Below are 16,624 nucleotides of genomic sequence, written 5' to 3'. Positions count from 1 at the left end.
ATACAAATAAATTGCATTTTATGAATCACACTATAAAATATACTGGTTTGCGGAAAAGGAGATTTATCAAGACAAACTCTTCAAGTTTACCAAAATCGCCCAACTATTGTGAAGTTAAACATTTTGTGCACCCTCAATTCAGACCAAATTTGAAAAATCACCAGAGGGCACTCATTTTATCCCTTTTTTACTCAGAAGCAAACACAGCAGATCATGCTGTGTTTTTGTTGTTCACTAGTCGTCTGCGATCTCACCTTCATTTCCTTTCGGTCAAGGTTAGTGGATAATCTTTCTGATCCTGGAGGAAGGCAGCTTGAGGTTGGCAGTGGATATGTTGGTCTCTGGGTAGTTTTTGGAGCTATGTGGTTCCATCTGTTGCTCGTAGGATGAAAGCCTTGTCGGTGGGCAAAGGAGTGTGACTCTTGGGTCACTGTTCCTGCTGCCCTATGCAAGGGTCAGCCTTGGGGATTTACAGCATTCTTGGGATAAGTGACATTTTGTTCCTATAGTCACACGTGAGGTAGTTTATTGAATGACCACTCTAAGTAGCACTTGCCACAACCCTGGTGTCTGTTGTAACTTAAATAGTGGTTGCCTTTGCCACCAAGATCCCCAGTGCTCCAGCTCGTTGGGTTGGCCCAACCAGAATTTAAAGCTGTGACCGCCTGTGATCCTTTCCACAGAGGGAACTAATTAAAGCATTTGTGCCGGCATACATCATAAACATGTCTGCTCCACAGTCCTTAGCAAAGGTCTTTTGAGCCTAAAGTCCCACGTCGGCATGCAGTCTTTGCACAACTGCCCTTCTGTGGGAATTGTCCATGCTTCGTTGGTCGTGCAAGGGTTGTTGGGCGCTAGAATGGAGCAGTCAAAGAAATGAAATGAAATTAAATGAAATTAAATGAAAAATTACACTTATATAGCACGTAACTACCTGGAGGCCTCGCAGCGCTTTTAGACTGATTACTGTGTCGGGCTACCGGGTACTTCAACACGCTTTTGTGAACAGCATGACTCTCAGCATGACTGGCCAAACATGTCAGTTTGTGGCATTTGTTGTCACTCTGATTGCACCACTTGGCGTCTTTTAACTCCTTTTTGGTGGCGCAAATTCGGCCGCGGTGCGGGAGTTCTATTAAGTGGGCGGGGCCACGCCGGCCAACGGACGTGTGCAGCACTACCGAGGTAGTGCTTGCGTAAGCCGTTGGCCGACGCGCGCATGCAAGAGGTTAAGGAAATGCTTGTGATTGGATAGTCTTGCTGCTTTCTACAGTGGTGCAGCGGTGATGCATTGCCTAACAAGTCATTGGAGTCAAGGGCATTCCGCCTCAGGTCAGCATCCTTTAGGAACAGGTAATCGCTCAACTGTCGCTTTCAATATGTAATAACAGGTGGGGACATCTGCCATAACAAGGTGTTTCAAGCCTGGGTTAATTCACCAAAAAATAAGCAAAGGGACGTTGCCCGTCTTACCAACCACCAATGACACAAGAAGAGGTGATATCAGAAGTCATTTTACCCCATTGATAAAACAATTGTGCCTTTTCAAATATTGCGCTATGAAAGCCCTAGCCTCAAACTTGGTAATAAATGTTGATTGGTAACAGACACGTTCTACCAGCAACTAAACTAACAGCTCTGCACTTGTGTAAATTGGAAAGTGTGAGGGTGGGAGTGCCATTGACTGGTTATCACTCGTTTTGGGTTGCCTTTAACATTCGAAGAAACTTGTGACTGCGATCCAGGTCACATTGCTGCCTGCCTGATCCCGGTACAGAAGATAATGTGTAAAAGTAGCTCATTGTTTTTTAGAAACGCCAATGTTGGAGGATGCCGATGAGGGTGGCATAAAGCTTTGGCACTTGGCAAAGCCGACCGAAGAGCCAGAGCTTCCAAAACACCGACGGGGAAGTCTTCGGGACCGTGAGCGGGCAAAAGCCATCCCAGAAATATACTTGACACGTCTTCTCTCAATGAAGGTAGGAGTGATGGCCCTGCACTGTCTATGTTTGCCCCCTTCTTATTGGCCCTGAGTCTTCTTTCTTGACCCCACTCTTTTGCTTTTCTCCTCTACAGGGAACCCTGCAGAAGTTTGTCGATGACTTGTTCCAGGTGATTCTCAGCACCAGCCGCCCGGTGCCGCTTGCTGTCAAGTATTTCTTCGACCTCTTGGATGACCAAGCTCTGCACTATGGCATCACGGACCCGGAGACCATCCACATCTGGAAAACAAACAGGTGTGTCTTAAAGTGCATCTTGTCACTTGATTCTGAATGAGAATTGCATCCTTGGCCTTTGCCCCGCTTCCTCGGCCCAGCACAAATGATCTCTGCTTCTCCGTAATCTTACTTAGCACAAACCAGTCTTGCTCCCAGCACCACTTGGTCATACGCCTGCCCAACCATGTGGCTCCATGGCCTTATTGTTGCCTAGAAACAGCTCTGCTTAGCCAGAGCCCTGCTTCCCCAATCCATGAGCAACCAGATCAGCACAGAGCTAAAACTGCGTGTCTCCTACATAAAATTCAAGGAAAAATTGAGCAAGGAGCCGAACTTGTATCGAACCTTGTTTTTCATGCACAGACTTTACTTAGATGAAGAAATATTTCTGATCATAATGTATGACACAATACAACGAGGCAGGCGCCATGGGTTCTTCAATGTAAAAATCAGAATTCAGACATTGATGGTCATGAATATAAGTACAAAGTTTGTACTTTCTTAAAAAAAGAAGTCCTTCACAGGCAAAGACTTCTGATGTTACTGCTTTTTAAGGTATTCAAATATTTTGACAGTAGTTAGTTCTTGTTCAAAATTGTCCCTTTCCCGACATTTGTAGGAGTTACTAAAAAAATCTAGATCTACAATTCCAAATTATTTCTATTGGGTACTTTCTGCTTCTTTTTTGCTTAATTCATTAATTAAATTGGCTTTTGAAGGTATTCACTTGACAAACAGCTTCAATTTGTGTCAGGCATCACGTGCTTCCCCCCATGTGGATGGTCATCCTGGAGCTTTTTCAAGGCTGCAAATGTTAAGGAAGTCAGCTACTTTATATATGTTTCCTATATTGTTAATAATGGGGAAATTTGAGCATACATGCAAAGAATGCACACTGCATGGGAATGAACATAAAAAAGTGAACACAGACAGTACTATTCACAAAGGTAACTTACACTTTTGAGTATGTTTCACATGTAAGTTTACTCTCAATCTTTTCAGTAACTTTGCTACTTTTGGCTAATTGTATTATATTGTAATTGCATTTACATAGCACTTACTGCCCTTGACGAAGTGTCTAAGCGCTTTTTCGGTGAGTACCACGCTACTCCGGAACCCATAAAGGATTAGTGTTGGATTAGTATAGTGAAATTTGAAAGTATTTTTAGTGGTGGATATTAGTCAGTTATTTGGATTGAGAAGGATAGCGGAGGGATAGAAGAGGGACAAAGGTTTGCATTTATGGCTAATCACTATATACAAGTGTAAAGTTACTCAAAAGTGTCGGCTTGCATGTCTTCACCCCTGAAACAGTGAAACAGGCAGTGAATCCGAATTTTCGAGTGTAAGTTACTACTGCCAAAAAGGAGGTGCATTATTAAGTCCAGCACAACACATGGCCAACCATTGATACTTCAGCACCATCTCATTGAAAACAATGGCGGCAGGAACTTGAAATTGAACCCTATATGAAACGTTATACTAAATTAATTAATTTTGACTGTGTGTGTGTGTTTATATGTATGATTTTTTTGTTAAAAATGTAAACATAGTAAAACATATTTTATTATAATATATTGTAATAACCTTATTTTAATAAAAATAAACATAACTTATTTTTAAACATTTTAATTAATTCTAACCATAACATTTTGTACGGTATAAATCATAAATAAATATAAACATTTTAATGTAAGGGATTCAATAATGACTAATAATTGTGTTCATTTAATACATTTCAAATAATTAAACATTTAATCCAAAAATAAGTAAATAATTGTGTTGCATTTTTCGTTCTAAAATTACAATAAATATATCTAACTATATTTTACATAAATATTCGAAGTAAAAATATTTTCTTTAATAACATTTTTTACTTTTCCCTATACTTTACCATAGGGAGATTTCCGCCCAAGTGGCGGAGAGCTCTCTATGGTAAACTATTAGGAAAAGTAAAAATGAGATTGTTAAACTTGAAAAAAAAATATAAAAGTATTTTATGCTATTAATAATACTGTTTTTTTTTATTTTGAGCTGCATTTGAAGTAAACATATATACATTTAAATTACATTACTGTTTAACATAAACATATTTGTACTCATTTTTTCATATTTAATAAACTTTATCATTCCCTATACTTTACCCTCGAGAGAGTTGTTCCTGGTGGTAGTTATTCCTTTGGTAATTTATAGGAAAAAGTAAAAAGGTTTATTAAACTTGAACAAATTAAATAAAAATATTTGTGTGTGAATATTAATTTAAAATAATTGATGTAGTTATATAAGTGGAGAATAACACAAATGAAATACTACAGATCTATTAGGTTAAATTTAATGTTTCGAGGTTGGGTGTCCCTTGGTAAAAACTTGTAAGGGTGTAAAACAAGATGTTTGGTTCTTCCTGTTGTCCCTTCAAGGCATGATGGGAATTGATAAACAGCAGGAGTATATTTATATTTGTTACCTAATATGGCTTTGTGTAAATCTTTGAGCTGTAGGTCCGTACCCATTTTCCAGCTATAAGGAAAAGGTAACAATTCTCAATTGATGTTGAAGGGCATTGTAGAGTCCCCCTCTGTGTGAAAGGGAGTGTCTGGGGAGAGATATGCCCTCAGCACACACTGGTGGGTTGAAATAGAAATTGATTAGTTGAAAGAATGAACCTCTCGATTGTGACAGTGCACACAAGAGGCAAGTCTGTGATGAACACAGAGGTGCAAAATGAGTGTTACAGATACATAAAGTTATCTGCAGGTGGCCCTAGTTCTGTATACGGAGACTCCATAACACTCGTCTTCTCCAGTTGAACTTCTTCTCTAGCGTTTGGTCAATTCCCACATGGTTGTCCTTAGCAGTGGATTCATTTTTCCGCCTAACGTCCTCATTCTATCAAAGGTGAGACTTTTTTCGTTTGGTCTGAAATTCGGGGCAGTGAGGGTTTCCTCGCAGCATTGTTGTGCCATTTTAAAGCTCTTGATGTTGAAGAGATGTTAAATATAAATCACTTTTTTCAAGCATGTTCTGTACTGGAGAAGCGGGCACAATGATCGACAAAATGTTGCCATACTGGTTGCTCGACGTGCGATTGGCCCTTGCTATACCATCAACACCCCTCATGCTGCTCCCTAAATTAACCCCCCATGCTTCCTTTCCACAGCCTCCCCCTTCGCTTCTGGATCAATATCATCAAAAACCCTCAGTTCATTTTTGATGTTCAGGCTTCCGACAACGTGGACGCGGTGCTCTCGGTCATCGCTCAGACATTCATGGACTCCTGCACACTGGCGGACCACAAACTGGGACGGGTAAGCCCGCATGCACGGACTTACGTTTGAAGTTTACTGTGGATACGGTTGGGTAGTGGACGTCAGTAGACACACCGTTCTTCATTGCCACCTTTTACTCCTGCTTCCAGGTTTTCTCACTGAGCTGTTGAAGTATCAATGTTATCTCAAAGAATATCTATCCAAAAGTATTTCAAAATCAGACATTCCTATTGGTAAGCGCATGTCACAACACGCTCACCAACACATGCAGATACATACACACAAAGCATACATGCACAGCACACACACACAAACACACACACACAGCACACTCAGACAGAGTGCAGAAAGTTACACTGGTGGGCAGTTTCAGAAAGCAGTAACAAGACAGTGTGAGGGGCTCGCTGTGGTAGGCATACTGAGAACAGCCTGAAGTCGTAGGCGATGTGAAAGGGTGAGCGCTTGGATTTGTGTGAAGCTCATGCAGTGGCCAATGTGCGAACCTGGCACTGGTGGGCAGGGAGAAGCCACAAGGTTGTGCAATGTGAGGCATTGGTGTTGGTTGGCACTTAGGGGCTAGAAGAGCTTGTCCTGGTGGGGAGTGGAAGATGGTGGGCACCGTGCTGTGAGAAGCTTTCACTTGTTCGTATTGTGAGTCCATTACACTTACAGGCTGGTAGACAGGATTGTCCTGGTGGGCAGTGTGAGAGGGGGCATTTAGCTCTATGGGAGGGTTTACACTGGACTGTGTGAGAAGATTGTACTTGGCAGTTTGAGAGCCCTGTACTTATGGGCTAGTATAGAAGCCTCACTGGTGGCCATTGTGAGAGTCACCACTGGGCTTGTAAAAAGCTTATGTTAGCAGCCAGTGTGACAACTTGGCACTTGTGGGACTTGTGAGGAGGTGGCATTGGTTGTAGGTTTCTGTGCACTGCACCTATGGGCTGGTAGAGAAGCTTGCACCAGTGGGTGGTATGAGGGGGTGGGCACTGAGCTGCGATAGGGGGTAGACATTGGGTTCTGTAAGTGACTCACACTGATTGGATTTGTGAGGAGAGCTTGTAGTGGTGGGCAGCGTGGGATGGTGGGTCAGGCTATAAGGGAAGGTTGCACTTGTCGGTGTGAGCCCATTACACTTATGAGCTGGTAGGGAATCTTGCAGCAAGTTGAGAGGGTGGGCCCTGTGCTTTGAGAAGCTCCCTCTGGTGGTGGTAAGTGTGAGAAGAACTTGCAGTGGTGGGCAGTGTGAGAGGGTGAGCACTGGTCTGTGTTTAGCAGCTTGCTCTTGGCAGTGTGAGAGTATTGCCCTTACTGGCATACAGAAAAGATTTCTAAGGTGGGCAATGTCAGCACGTAGGAACTGGGCTCTCTGAGGGACTCACACCGGACGGACGTGCGAGGAAAAATTGCAGTGAGGGGCAGTGAGAGACTTGGCACTGGGCTGTGTGAGGAGTATGCACTTGTGAATTTGAGGGCATTACCCTTAAGGGATGGCATAGAAGCTTGACGTGGTGGGTAGTGTGAAAGTGGGCACTGGACTTTGTGAAAAACTCATACTGATGGGCAAGGTGATGAGGTGGGCCTTGGGCTGTGAGAGACTGTGCAGTGGCCTGTGTAAGAGGTTCTCACTGGTGATGGGGTGTAGTCAAGCTGGCAGTGGTGGGCAGTGTGCGGGTGTGCACTGGGCTATGTCAGAGGTTCTCACTGGTGATGGGGGTGTAGTCAAGCTGGCAGTGGTGGGCAGTGTGAGGGTGTGCAGTGGGCTATGTCAGAGGTTCTCACTGGTGATGGTTGTGTAGTCAAGCTGGCAGTGGTGGGCAGTGTGAGGGTGTGCAGTGGGCTCTGTAAGAGGTTCTCACTGGTGATGGGGGTGTAGTCAAGCTGGCAGTGGTGGGCAGTGTGAGGGTGTGCAGTGGGCTTTGTAAGAGGTTCTTACTGGTGATGGGGGTGTAGTCAAGCTGGCAGTGGTGGGCAGTGTGAGGGTGTGCAGTGGGCTATGTCAGAGGTTCTCACTGGTGATGGGGGTGTAGTCAAGCTGGCAGTGGTGGGCAGTGTGAGGGTGTGCAGTGGGCTCTGTAAGAGGTTCTCACTGGTGATGGGGGTGTAGTCAAGCTGGCAGTGGTGGGCAGTGTGAGGGTGTGCAGTGGGCTCTGTAAGAGGTTCTCACTGGTGATGGGGGTGTAGTCAAGCTGGCAGTGGTGGGCAGTGTGAGGGTGGGCACTGGACTTTGTGAAAAACTCATACTGATGGGCAAGGTGATGAGGTGGGCCTTGGGCTGTGAGAGACTGTGCAGTGGCCTGTGTAAGAGGTTCTCACTGGTGATGGGGTGTAGTCAAGCTGGCAGTGGTGGGCAGTGTGCGGGTGTGCACTGGGCTATGTCAGAGGTTCTCACTGGTGATGGGGGTGTAGTCAAGCTGACAGCGGTGGGCAGTGTGAGGGTGTGCAGTGGGCTCTGTAAGAGGTTCTCACTGGTGATTGGGGTGTAGTCAAGCTGGCAGTGGTGGGCAGTGTGAGGGTGTGCAGTGGGCTCTGTAAGAGGTTCTCACTGGTGATGGGGGTGTAGTCAAGCTGGCAGTGGTGGGCAGTGTGAGGGTGTGCAGTGGGCTATGTCAGAGGTTCTCACTGGTGATGGTTGTGTAGTCAAGCTGGCAGTGGTGGGCAGTGTGAGGGTGTGCAGTGGGCTCTGTAAGAGGTTCTCACTGGTGATGGGGGTGTAGTCAAGCTGGCAGTGGTGGGCAGTGTGAGGGTGTGCAGTGGGCTTTGTAAGAGGTTCTTACTGGTGATGGGGGTGTAGTCAAGCTGGCAGTGGTGGGCAGTGTGAGGGTGTGCAGTGGGCTATGTCAGAGGTTCTCACTGGTGATGGGGTTGTAGTCAAGCTGGCAGTGGTGGGCAGTGTGAGGGTGTGCAGTGGGCTCTGTAAGAGGTTCTCACTGGTGATGGGGGTGTAGTCAAGCTGGCAGTGGTGGGCAGTGTGAGGGTGTGCAGTGGGCTTTGTAAGAGATTCTCACTGGGGATGTGGTGTAGTCAAGCTGGCAGTGGTGGGCAGTGTGAGGGTGTGCACTGGGCTATGTAAGAGGTTCTCACTGGTGATGGGGGTGTGTAGTCAAGCTGGCAGTGCTGGGCAGTGTGAGGGTGTGCAGTGGGCTATGTTAGAGGTTCTCACTGGTGATGGGGGTGTAGTCAAGCTGGCAGTGCTGGGCAGTGTGAGGGTGTGCAGTGTGCTATGTAAGAGGTTCTCACTGGTGATGGGGGTGTAGTCAAGCTGGCAGTGCTGGGCAGTGTGAGGGTGTGCAGTGGGCTATGTAAGAGGTTCTCACTGGTGATGGGGGTGTAGTCAAGCTGGCAGTGCTGGGCAGTGTGAGGGTGTGCAGTGGGCTATGTAAGAGGTTCTCACTGGTGATGGGGTGTAGTCAAGCTGGCAGTGCTGGGCAGTGTGAGGGTGTGCAGTGGGCTATGTTAGAGGTTCTCACTGGTGATGGGATGTAGACAAGCTGGCAGTGCTGGGCAGTGTAGCACAAAGGAAACTTGTCCGATGTCCTTGTGGAAGTCATTTAGGGGTCGCAGCTGTGACCTTTGGCTTGGCCCTTGCAACCCCTGGCCTAAGAGGCTGCAGGATAAGCGCTAGGAGTAAAAAGAAAACTGGATGTCAGAGAGGTGCTCACCCGCTCAAGGTGAGCAGCAAAGTATGTTTTTTACCTGAAGGGAGCTGAGAAGCATTAGAAAAAACAGAAAAGTAACAGGGGAGGCCCCAGCCGTGACCTTCTGCTTTTCATGTGAACTGAAGAAAACGAGATTCCCGGGCTCTGGTGGGATGGCTTCCTGTCCCTTTTGTTACATTGTATAACATTTCTGCTCTGAAAAGCACAAGCCCCCAGCCTTCCTGCACTTAACACCTGAAACTATGTAATTGATTTCTGTATTTTTTTTTAAGGTTGCAAATGTGATAGGTTCCAAATTGAAATGCATGTTTCCAATGGCGTAATGGAATATTAAGGGCCCCCCTGCAAGGTCCATGGAGGGGGGCCCACTCCAGATTTAATCAGGAGCTTTCATGCCAGACTACTGTGCCGAGGGGGCCTTCTGCAGCTCAAGAACCCCCTGCAGCTCAGGGGCCCCCGGCACCTCAAGGGCTGCGCGTCCTGTGTTGCGCCACTGCATTTTTTAAGACCCTCTGCGTTCACTGCAGTCTAAAGCTATAACCCACTGAGCTATCCGAAAATAAAACCTACCCATTGTAATCAATAACAGAACTACAAATACAAGACGGGTGATACCGCCCCGAACCGGACCAGCCTCTGGTCTGTGGTGGAATCTCTAAAGTCAAAACCATGATTGTTCGGTAGCAGACCCCGGTAGAGCTGCAAGAATCTACCGTCAGGCAAAGATTTTGTACGGTAAAGGAAACTTACCCGTCCAAAACCAATGTTTTTATACTTTGCCCTCCTTTTATGTGGGCTGTGCAGTGCAGCACTCAGGCAAAGTTGGAACAGTGTGGAGATTTTTAGAATTGCTTCACTGTTGTATCCGTCTCCAGGAGGCATCATTTATTTTCCGCAAATCCCTGTCGACAAATGTTCGTAGATAGGGGTTTGCATAAAAACATTTGGGTGTTTGTATGGGAATGCCCATGTACAACCCATAATATGCCCCTTTGACGTTAAGTAGCGCATTGTGCTACTAAGTGCTTTTTATGCTAGATTCCACCGCAATTCATGATTTGTGTTGAAATTTAAATCCCACCACAACAAATTGCACTACATTTGTGTCTCTTTTGTGACCAACCCAGGTTCAAAGTGTAAGTAAACCTGAGTCAAGGTGTCCTTTTAACGTGGATTCATAGTTTAACTCTAGAGATGCATTTGTAAGTTATGGGCTTCCAGTGTTTAGAAATCAGAGGTGTTATAATTCAGGGTTGAAGTGCAAGGCGTGCACTGTTTGAGTCCCTGTGCTGCCGTACAGCGGGTGCTGTAGGACGGCTGGCTTTTTGGACTATGTAAGGCCTCTTATTCAGTTCCTGAGGCTATCCGTGCTAACTGGGCAGTTAATACTGATTAATGCTTACCTCTTGTCTAGGGGCCTGATTTATAGTTTGGCAGATGGCATACTCCATCACAAACTAGACGGTTATCCCCTCCGCTGTATTACGAGTGCATCGTATCCTGTGGCACTTGAAATAGGGTGGGCATGAAATCACTCCCATCTGCGACGGAGTATCCCAGCTGCCAAACTCTAAACCAGACTCAAGGTGTCTTGGTGAATATTGTATTTCACAATGAGTGCCAAGTACTCCTAAATGGCATCTGTGGTGGGGTCGAGCATTTAAGGTTTAGTCTAGGAGGGAGAGTTTCCACCTTTCCAAGTGGCGAATACTGGCCGTATGTTTACGTTTTTCAGAGTCTGCAAAGCCCAGACAGGATACTCGCATAGAACTTCATGATTCATATTTTTTCAGTTTCAACTTGGCCTTTCTGTCTGTCTCTGTTTACTTTAATCATCAGTCTTGAATAATTAAAGTCATTGGGCCCCATGCATCAAACTAAAAAAAAACAGTCGCAAACAGGCAGATTCTCAGAATCTGTCCCTTAGCGACCGGTATTTTTGCATTCGAGATGCATCATCCCATATGCAAAAATCGCAATTTAAGTGATCTCTAAATTGAGATTACTTAAATTACGAATGCATTTATGGAATTGCAAATTGAGATTCCTTAAATGCCATGCATTAACGTTTTAAAAAAATGAGCGATTTCGCTAATAGGGGGCGCAAATTACCATGAAGTTGAACTTCATGTTAATTTGCAAAAACTTTGAAAAATGCAATTTGAGCACTTTTCAAAGTTTCATGTTGCGCACACACATGCCCTTAGGGCATGTGTGTGCGCAACATATGTGCACAGATCAATTTCTGGGGTGCAACAGGGTGTCCTTTTGATACCCTTGCACCCTGAAATTGCATGCACAATTTGAGAGGACCTATTGGTCTCCCCGCTTCCCCCTCCCCGCCCCCCTTGTGAAAGAGTATTTCTTAAGCGCACTCTGGAATCTCTCCTCTGCAGCCCCATATTTTAACCCCTTATTTAGGAGTACTCTTCCAATGTCTAGAGACCCCCTGGGGTGGCGGGCTCTTTGTTAACGTTGGTAATCGATCATTGAGCAAGAAAAAAATCAATGCATGGTTCTGAGTCCTGGCACAGTGTAGGGTGGTCCGTGTGGGAGCAAAGATAGCAGTGAAGTATACCAGAGGCTGTTGTGTGAATGGTCGGTGTGGACTTGGGCAATGTACACAGGCTGGGAGTCACCAACCTCCCTTCTGACAGTGTGCCGGTGTACTCCACACCAGAGGGATATTGTGTCACAACTTGTTTCCCTGAAACACAATTCACTCTGATGTTACTATTCCTGAAGTTTATATGAATCTTTCTCCCTTCAGGATTCTCCTATCAACAAGCTGCTTTATGCCAGAGACATCCCTCGGTACAAGCAGATGGTGGAAAGGTAAGTTCTGGAGCACATCGCGGCGCAGAGGTGCAGGGAGTCTGGTGTCTCAGCAAAGGCATAACCATGTGATTCCATTTTTGCAGGTACTATGCAGACATTCGACAGACCATCTCCGCAAGTGACCAAGACATGAACTCTGCATTAGCTGAGCTGTCCAGGGTAAGTAAACTCTTCACTTACAGCTGTGGGCACTGCCACAGGTTTCAGCCTGGTCTCCCATGACGCATGCCAACACTGTCTCAAGAACCTTTGTGGGGTAATTCACCCCTTTCCTCATGCATCGAAAGCATCAGTGTTCACGATCGGTGCTACAGATTTGTTTTTACAAAAGTGGCACAGTTGAGACAAAGTATGCGCAGCTTATGTATAACTAAAAATAAATTGGCTAAATGCTAAGCAGTGTGATCAGGGCAACCTTTGTGAGTTCACGCCTGCGCTGACATTTTTGTGCGTAATTGGGCACACTGTCCCAGTATAGGCTGGATGCACAGAGTTAAGGGGGTTCTGCGGTGCAAACGGAGACAGTTTGCCCAATGTTTTGCATAGGCCCTGGAGTTCTGTTGTATTCTGTATATGGCAGGGGATTCTTTTGATGCCCAGGTATGCATACATCACAGTTGTGTCACGCAACCAGCACAGAGTGTGGCTGAGACCAAGTAGAGATTGAAGTCGATACGTGTGCATGGAAGTGAGATTAAGACACAGAAACCTAACAAAACCCTCTGTTTCTATTCGTACAGAATTACTCAGGTGAACTGAACTACCTTGTGGCGCTTCACGAGCTGTACAAGTACATCAATAAGTATTATGACCAGGTAAGTGGGTGAGCACAGCAGCGATTCATAGCTAAGGATTTCCTTTGGGGGGGTTAAGAAGGTATCTGCTAAATACAGATCAATAGACAAAAGGCATGGAAGTCCGGGTGGGGAGAGCCATGAAAGGACAGCAAATTCATCTTTGATGGCACAGACCTTCTGTGGTTTCCCACCTCTTTATGGTAAACATCTGGTTTGGTTTGGCATTTAAATCTTTCTACCACAGATGTTAGTTATTTCTATTTCTGTTGGTCCTCTTCAGCACTTTCTTCTCAGACAGCGTTTTGTACGCAACCTAAAGTGTAGACGTCCCCCACTCCTAAAGTAACATGTCAATTTTCTATTAAGGTGAGAGCTCAATTTTAAAATCAGACAACAATGTATGTAGTACATGATTTATGTAAGCCTTTCACCACATTGAGGGGAATATTCCTAAGCAATGTTCTTGTTTTTTTCAATGCAGTCACTACCCCACTTTAGAAATTACAATACACTGTATAAAGACAGAATAACTCAAATGTATAAAGGCACCATCAGGGCAATAAAACACCGTTTGTGGAAGATAACGGTGGGAAAAGGCCCAGCTCTCCTGTGTTGCTGCACCGCTCTGCTCCCTCCTCTTTTTTCTGTGTGCTTTCTTCTGCTTTTGCCCCCATTTTTTAGGTCTCGTGACCTATCAATGCGCATGCGCATTGAGAGAAGCGAGACTATAGGGCTTTAAACAAAGCTTACCTAACTGTGGCGATTTGGTGCTGTGCCCGTGGCTTTTAGGTCAATGCGCAAGCGCATTGACCTAAAATGCGCGTGCACAGCACCAAATCGCCAGCCATCTGTTCCCCAGCTTGGATCTCCTGGCTGCTCCTCCCCTAATTATCCGCACATCAAAGGCTGCTCCCGCCCCCTGCTTCACACTTCAAACAAATGCTACCGAGAGCATTTCCCGGCCGGCCGCTTTTAATTTCATTTCGCAAGCAGTTCCCCCTCCCCCCCTCTCCTGCCTGCCACACCAATCCAAACTGAGGCGCTGCTGCTCCAGTCCCTGTATTACTCCCACTCATCTATGATTAGGAATAAAAGACTGTCGGTTAAAAACAGTTTCAAGATAAAAATGGTTTCCCATTACTTTTGCAGAATGTTCTGCATTTCCTTAACCGCCTCCAACTCTCCGACTTTCACATGCACATACCACTTTGCTAATACTGACCGAGACATGCGCTTTATAAGCAGGAAATAGAATTCTACAGGAAACAATACTACCGAAGACCATTCGAGGGTGTGAGCTCAATGCCACCGAAGAGTACGTACAATTATTATACTTAAAGTTCAGTCAACTACCCTTGATGCACGGACAACCTTTGAAGAAAGTGAAAAGCATGTACCCTCACCCTCACTCACCCTCAACCCCTCACCCTCACTCACCCTCAACCCCTCACCCTCACCCTCACTCACCCTCACCCTCACTCACCCTCAACCCCTCACCCTCAACCCCTCACCCTCACTCACCCTCACCCTCACTCACCCTCAACCCCTCACCCTCACTCACCCTCAACCCCTCACCCTCACTCACCCTCACTCACCCTCACCCTCACTCACCCTCAACCCCTCACACTCACTCACCCTCACTCACCCTCACCCTCACTCACCCTCACTCACCCTCACCCTCACTCACCCTCACTCACCCTCACCCTCACTGACCCTCACCCTCACTCACCCTCACCCTCACTCACCCTCACCCTCACTCACCCTCAACCCCTCACCCTCACTCACCCTCAACCCCTCACCCTCACTCACCCTCAACCCCTCACCCTCACCCTCACTCACCCTCAACCCCTCACCCTCAACCCCTCACTCACCCTATACCCCTCACCCTCACCCTCACTCACCCTCACCCTCACTCACCCTCAACCCCTCACCCACCCTCACCCTCACTCACCCTCAACCCCTCACCCTCACCCTCACTCACCCTCACCCTCACTCACCCTCAACCCCTCACCCTCACTCACCCTCAACCCCTCACCCTCACTCACCCTCACCCACCCTCACTCACCCTCACTCACCCTCACTCACCCTCACTCACCCTCACTCACCCTCACTCTCACTCACCCTCACCCTCACTCACCCTCACTCACCCTCACCCACCCTCACTCACCCTCAACCCCTCACCCTCACTCACCCTCAACCCCTCACCCTCACCCGCACTCACCCTCAACCCCTCACCCTCACTCACCCTCAACCCCTCACCCTCACTCACCCTCAACCCCTCACCCTCACTCACCCTCTACCCCTCACCCTCACTCACCCTCTACCCCTCACCCTCAACCCCTCACTCACCCTCACTCTCACTCACCCTCACTCACCCTCAACCCCTCACCCTCACTCACCCTCACCCTCACTCACCCTCACCCACCCTCAACCCCTCACCCTCACTCACCCTCACCCTCACTCACCCTCACCCTCACTCACCCTCACTCACCCTCACTCACCCTCACTCACCCTCACCCTCCCTCACCCTCACTCACCCTCACTCACCCTCACCCTCACTCACCCTCACTCACCCTCACCCTCACTCACCCTCACTCACCCTCACTCACCCTCACTCACCCTCACCCTCACTCACCCTCACCCACCCTCAACCCCTCACCCTCACTCACCCTCACTCACCCTCAACCCCTCACCCTCACTCACCCTCAACCCCTCACCCTCACCCTCACTCACCCTCAACCCCTCACCCTCACTCACCCTCTACCCCTCACCCTCACTCACCCTCTACCCCTCACCCTCACTCACCCTCTACCCCTCACCCTCAACCCCTCACTCACCCTCACTCTCACTCACCCTCACTCACCCTCACCCTCACTCACCCTCAACCCCTCACCCTCACCCTCACTCACCCTCACTCACCCTCACCCTCACTCACCCTCAACCCCTCACCCTCACTCACCCTCAACCCCTCACCCTCACTCACCCTCACTCACCCTCACTCACCCTCACTCACCCTCAACCCCTCACCCTCACTCACCCTCAACCCCTCACCCACCCTCAACCCCTCCCCCTCACTCACCCTCACTCACCCTCACTCACCCTCACTCACCCTCACTCACCCTCACCCTCACTCACCCTCACCCTCACTCACCCTCACTCACCCTCACTCACCCTCACTCACCCTCACTCATCCTCACTCACCCTCAACCCCTCACCCTCACTCATCCTCAATCACCCTCAACCCCTCACCCTCACTCACCCTCACCCACCCTCACCCTCACTCACCCTCAACCCCTCACCCTCAACCCCTCACCCTCACTCACCCTCAACCCCTCACCCTCAACCCCTCACTCACCCTCACTCTCACTCACCCTCACTCTCACTCACCCTCAACCCCTCACCCTCACTCACCCTCACCCTCACTCACCCTCAACCCCTCACCCTCACTCACCCTCACACTCACCCTCAACCCCTCACCCACCCTCAACCCCTCACCCTCACTCACCCTCAACCCCTCACCCTCACTCACCCTCAACCCCTCACCCTCAACCCCTCACCCTCACTCACCCTCACCCTCACTCACCCCCTCACCCTCACTCACCCTCAACCCCTCACTCACCCTCACTCTCACTCACCCTCACTCACCCTCAACCCCTCACCCTCAACCCCTCACCCTCACTCATCCTCACCCTCACTCACCCTCACCCTCACTCACCCTCACCCTCACTCACCCTCACCCTCACTCACCCTCAACCCCTCACCCTCACTCACCCTCACTCACCCTCAACCCCTCACCCTCACTCACCCTCAACCCCTCACCCTCACCCTCACTCACCCTCAACCCC

At 48.0% G+C, this 16,624-nt stretch overlaps 1 protein-coding gene across 1 annotated transcript in view; it reads left to right on the top strand.

Annotated features, from left to right (window-relative positions):
• PLXNB1 (plexin B1) overlaps window positions 1-16,624 on the top strand; it is a 416,790-nt gene that overhangs the window by 395,043 nt on the left and 5,123 nt on the right. The window contains exons 32-37 of the mRNA XM_078661870.1: window positions 1,813-1,979; window positions 2,077-2,237; window positions 5,377-5,524; window positions 11,915-11,979; window positions 12,066-12,141; window positions 12,723-12,797. Of these exons, the coding sequence (XP_078517996.1) occupies window positions 1,813-1,979; window positions 2,077-2,237; window positions 5,377-5,524; window positions 11,915-11,979; window positions 12,066-12,141; window positions 12,723-12,797 (692 nt within the window). The remainder of the gene's footprint in view (window positions 1-1,812; window positions 1,980-2,076; window positions 2,238-5,376; window positions 5,525-11,914; window positions 11,980-12,065; window positions 12,142-12,722; window positions 12,798-16,624) is intronic.

This window comes from Lissotriton helveticus, chromosome 9 (assembly GCF_964261635.1).
Source record: "Lissotriton helveticus chromosome 9, aLisHel1.1, whole genome shotgun sequence".
In the NCBI taxonomy this organism is placed as follows: domain Eukaryota; kingdom Metazoa; phylum Chordata; class Amphibia; order Caudata; family Salamandridae; genus Lissotriton; species Lissotriton helveticus.
This window is presented reverse-complemented; position numbering and strand designations above follow the sequence as displayed.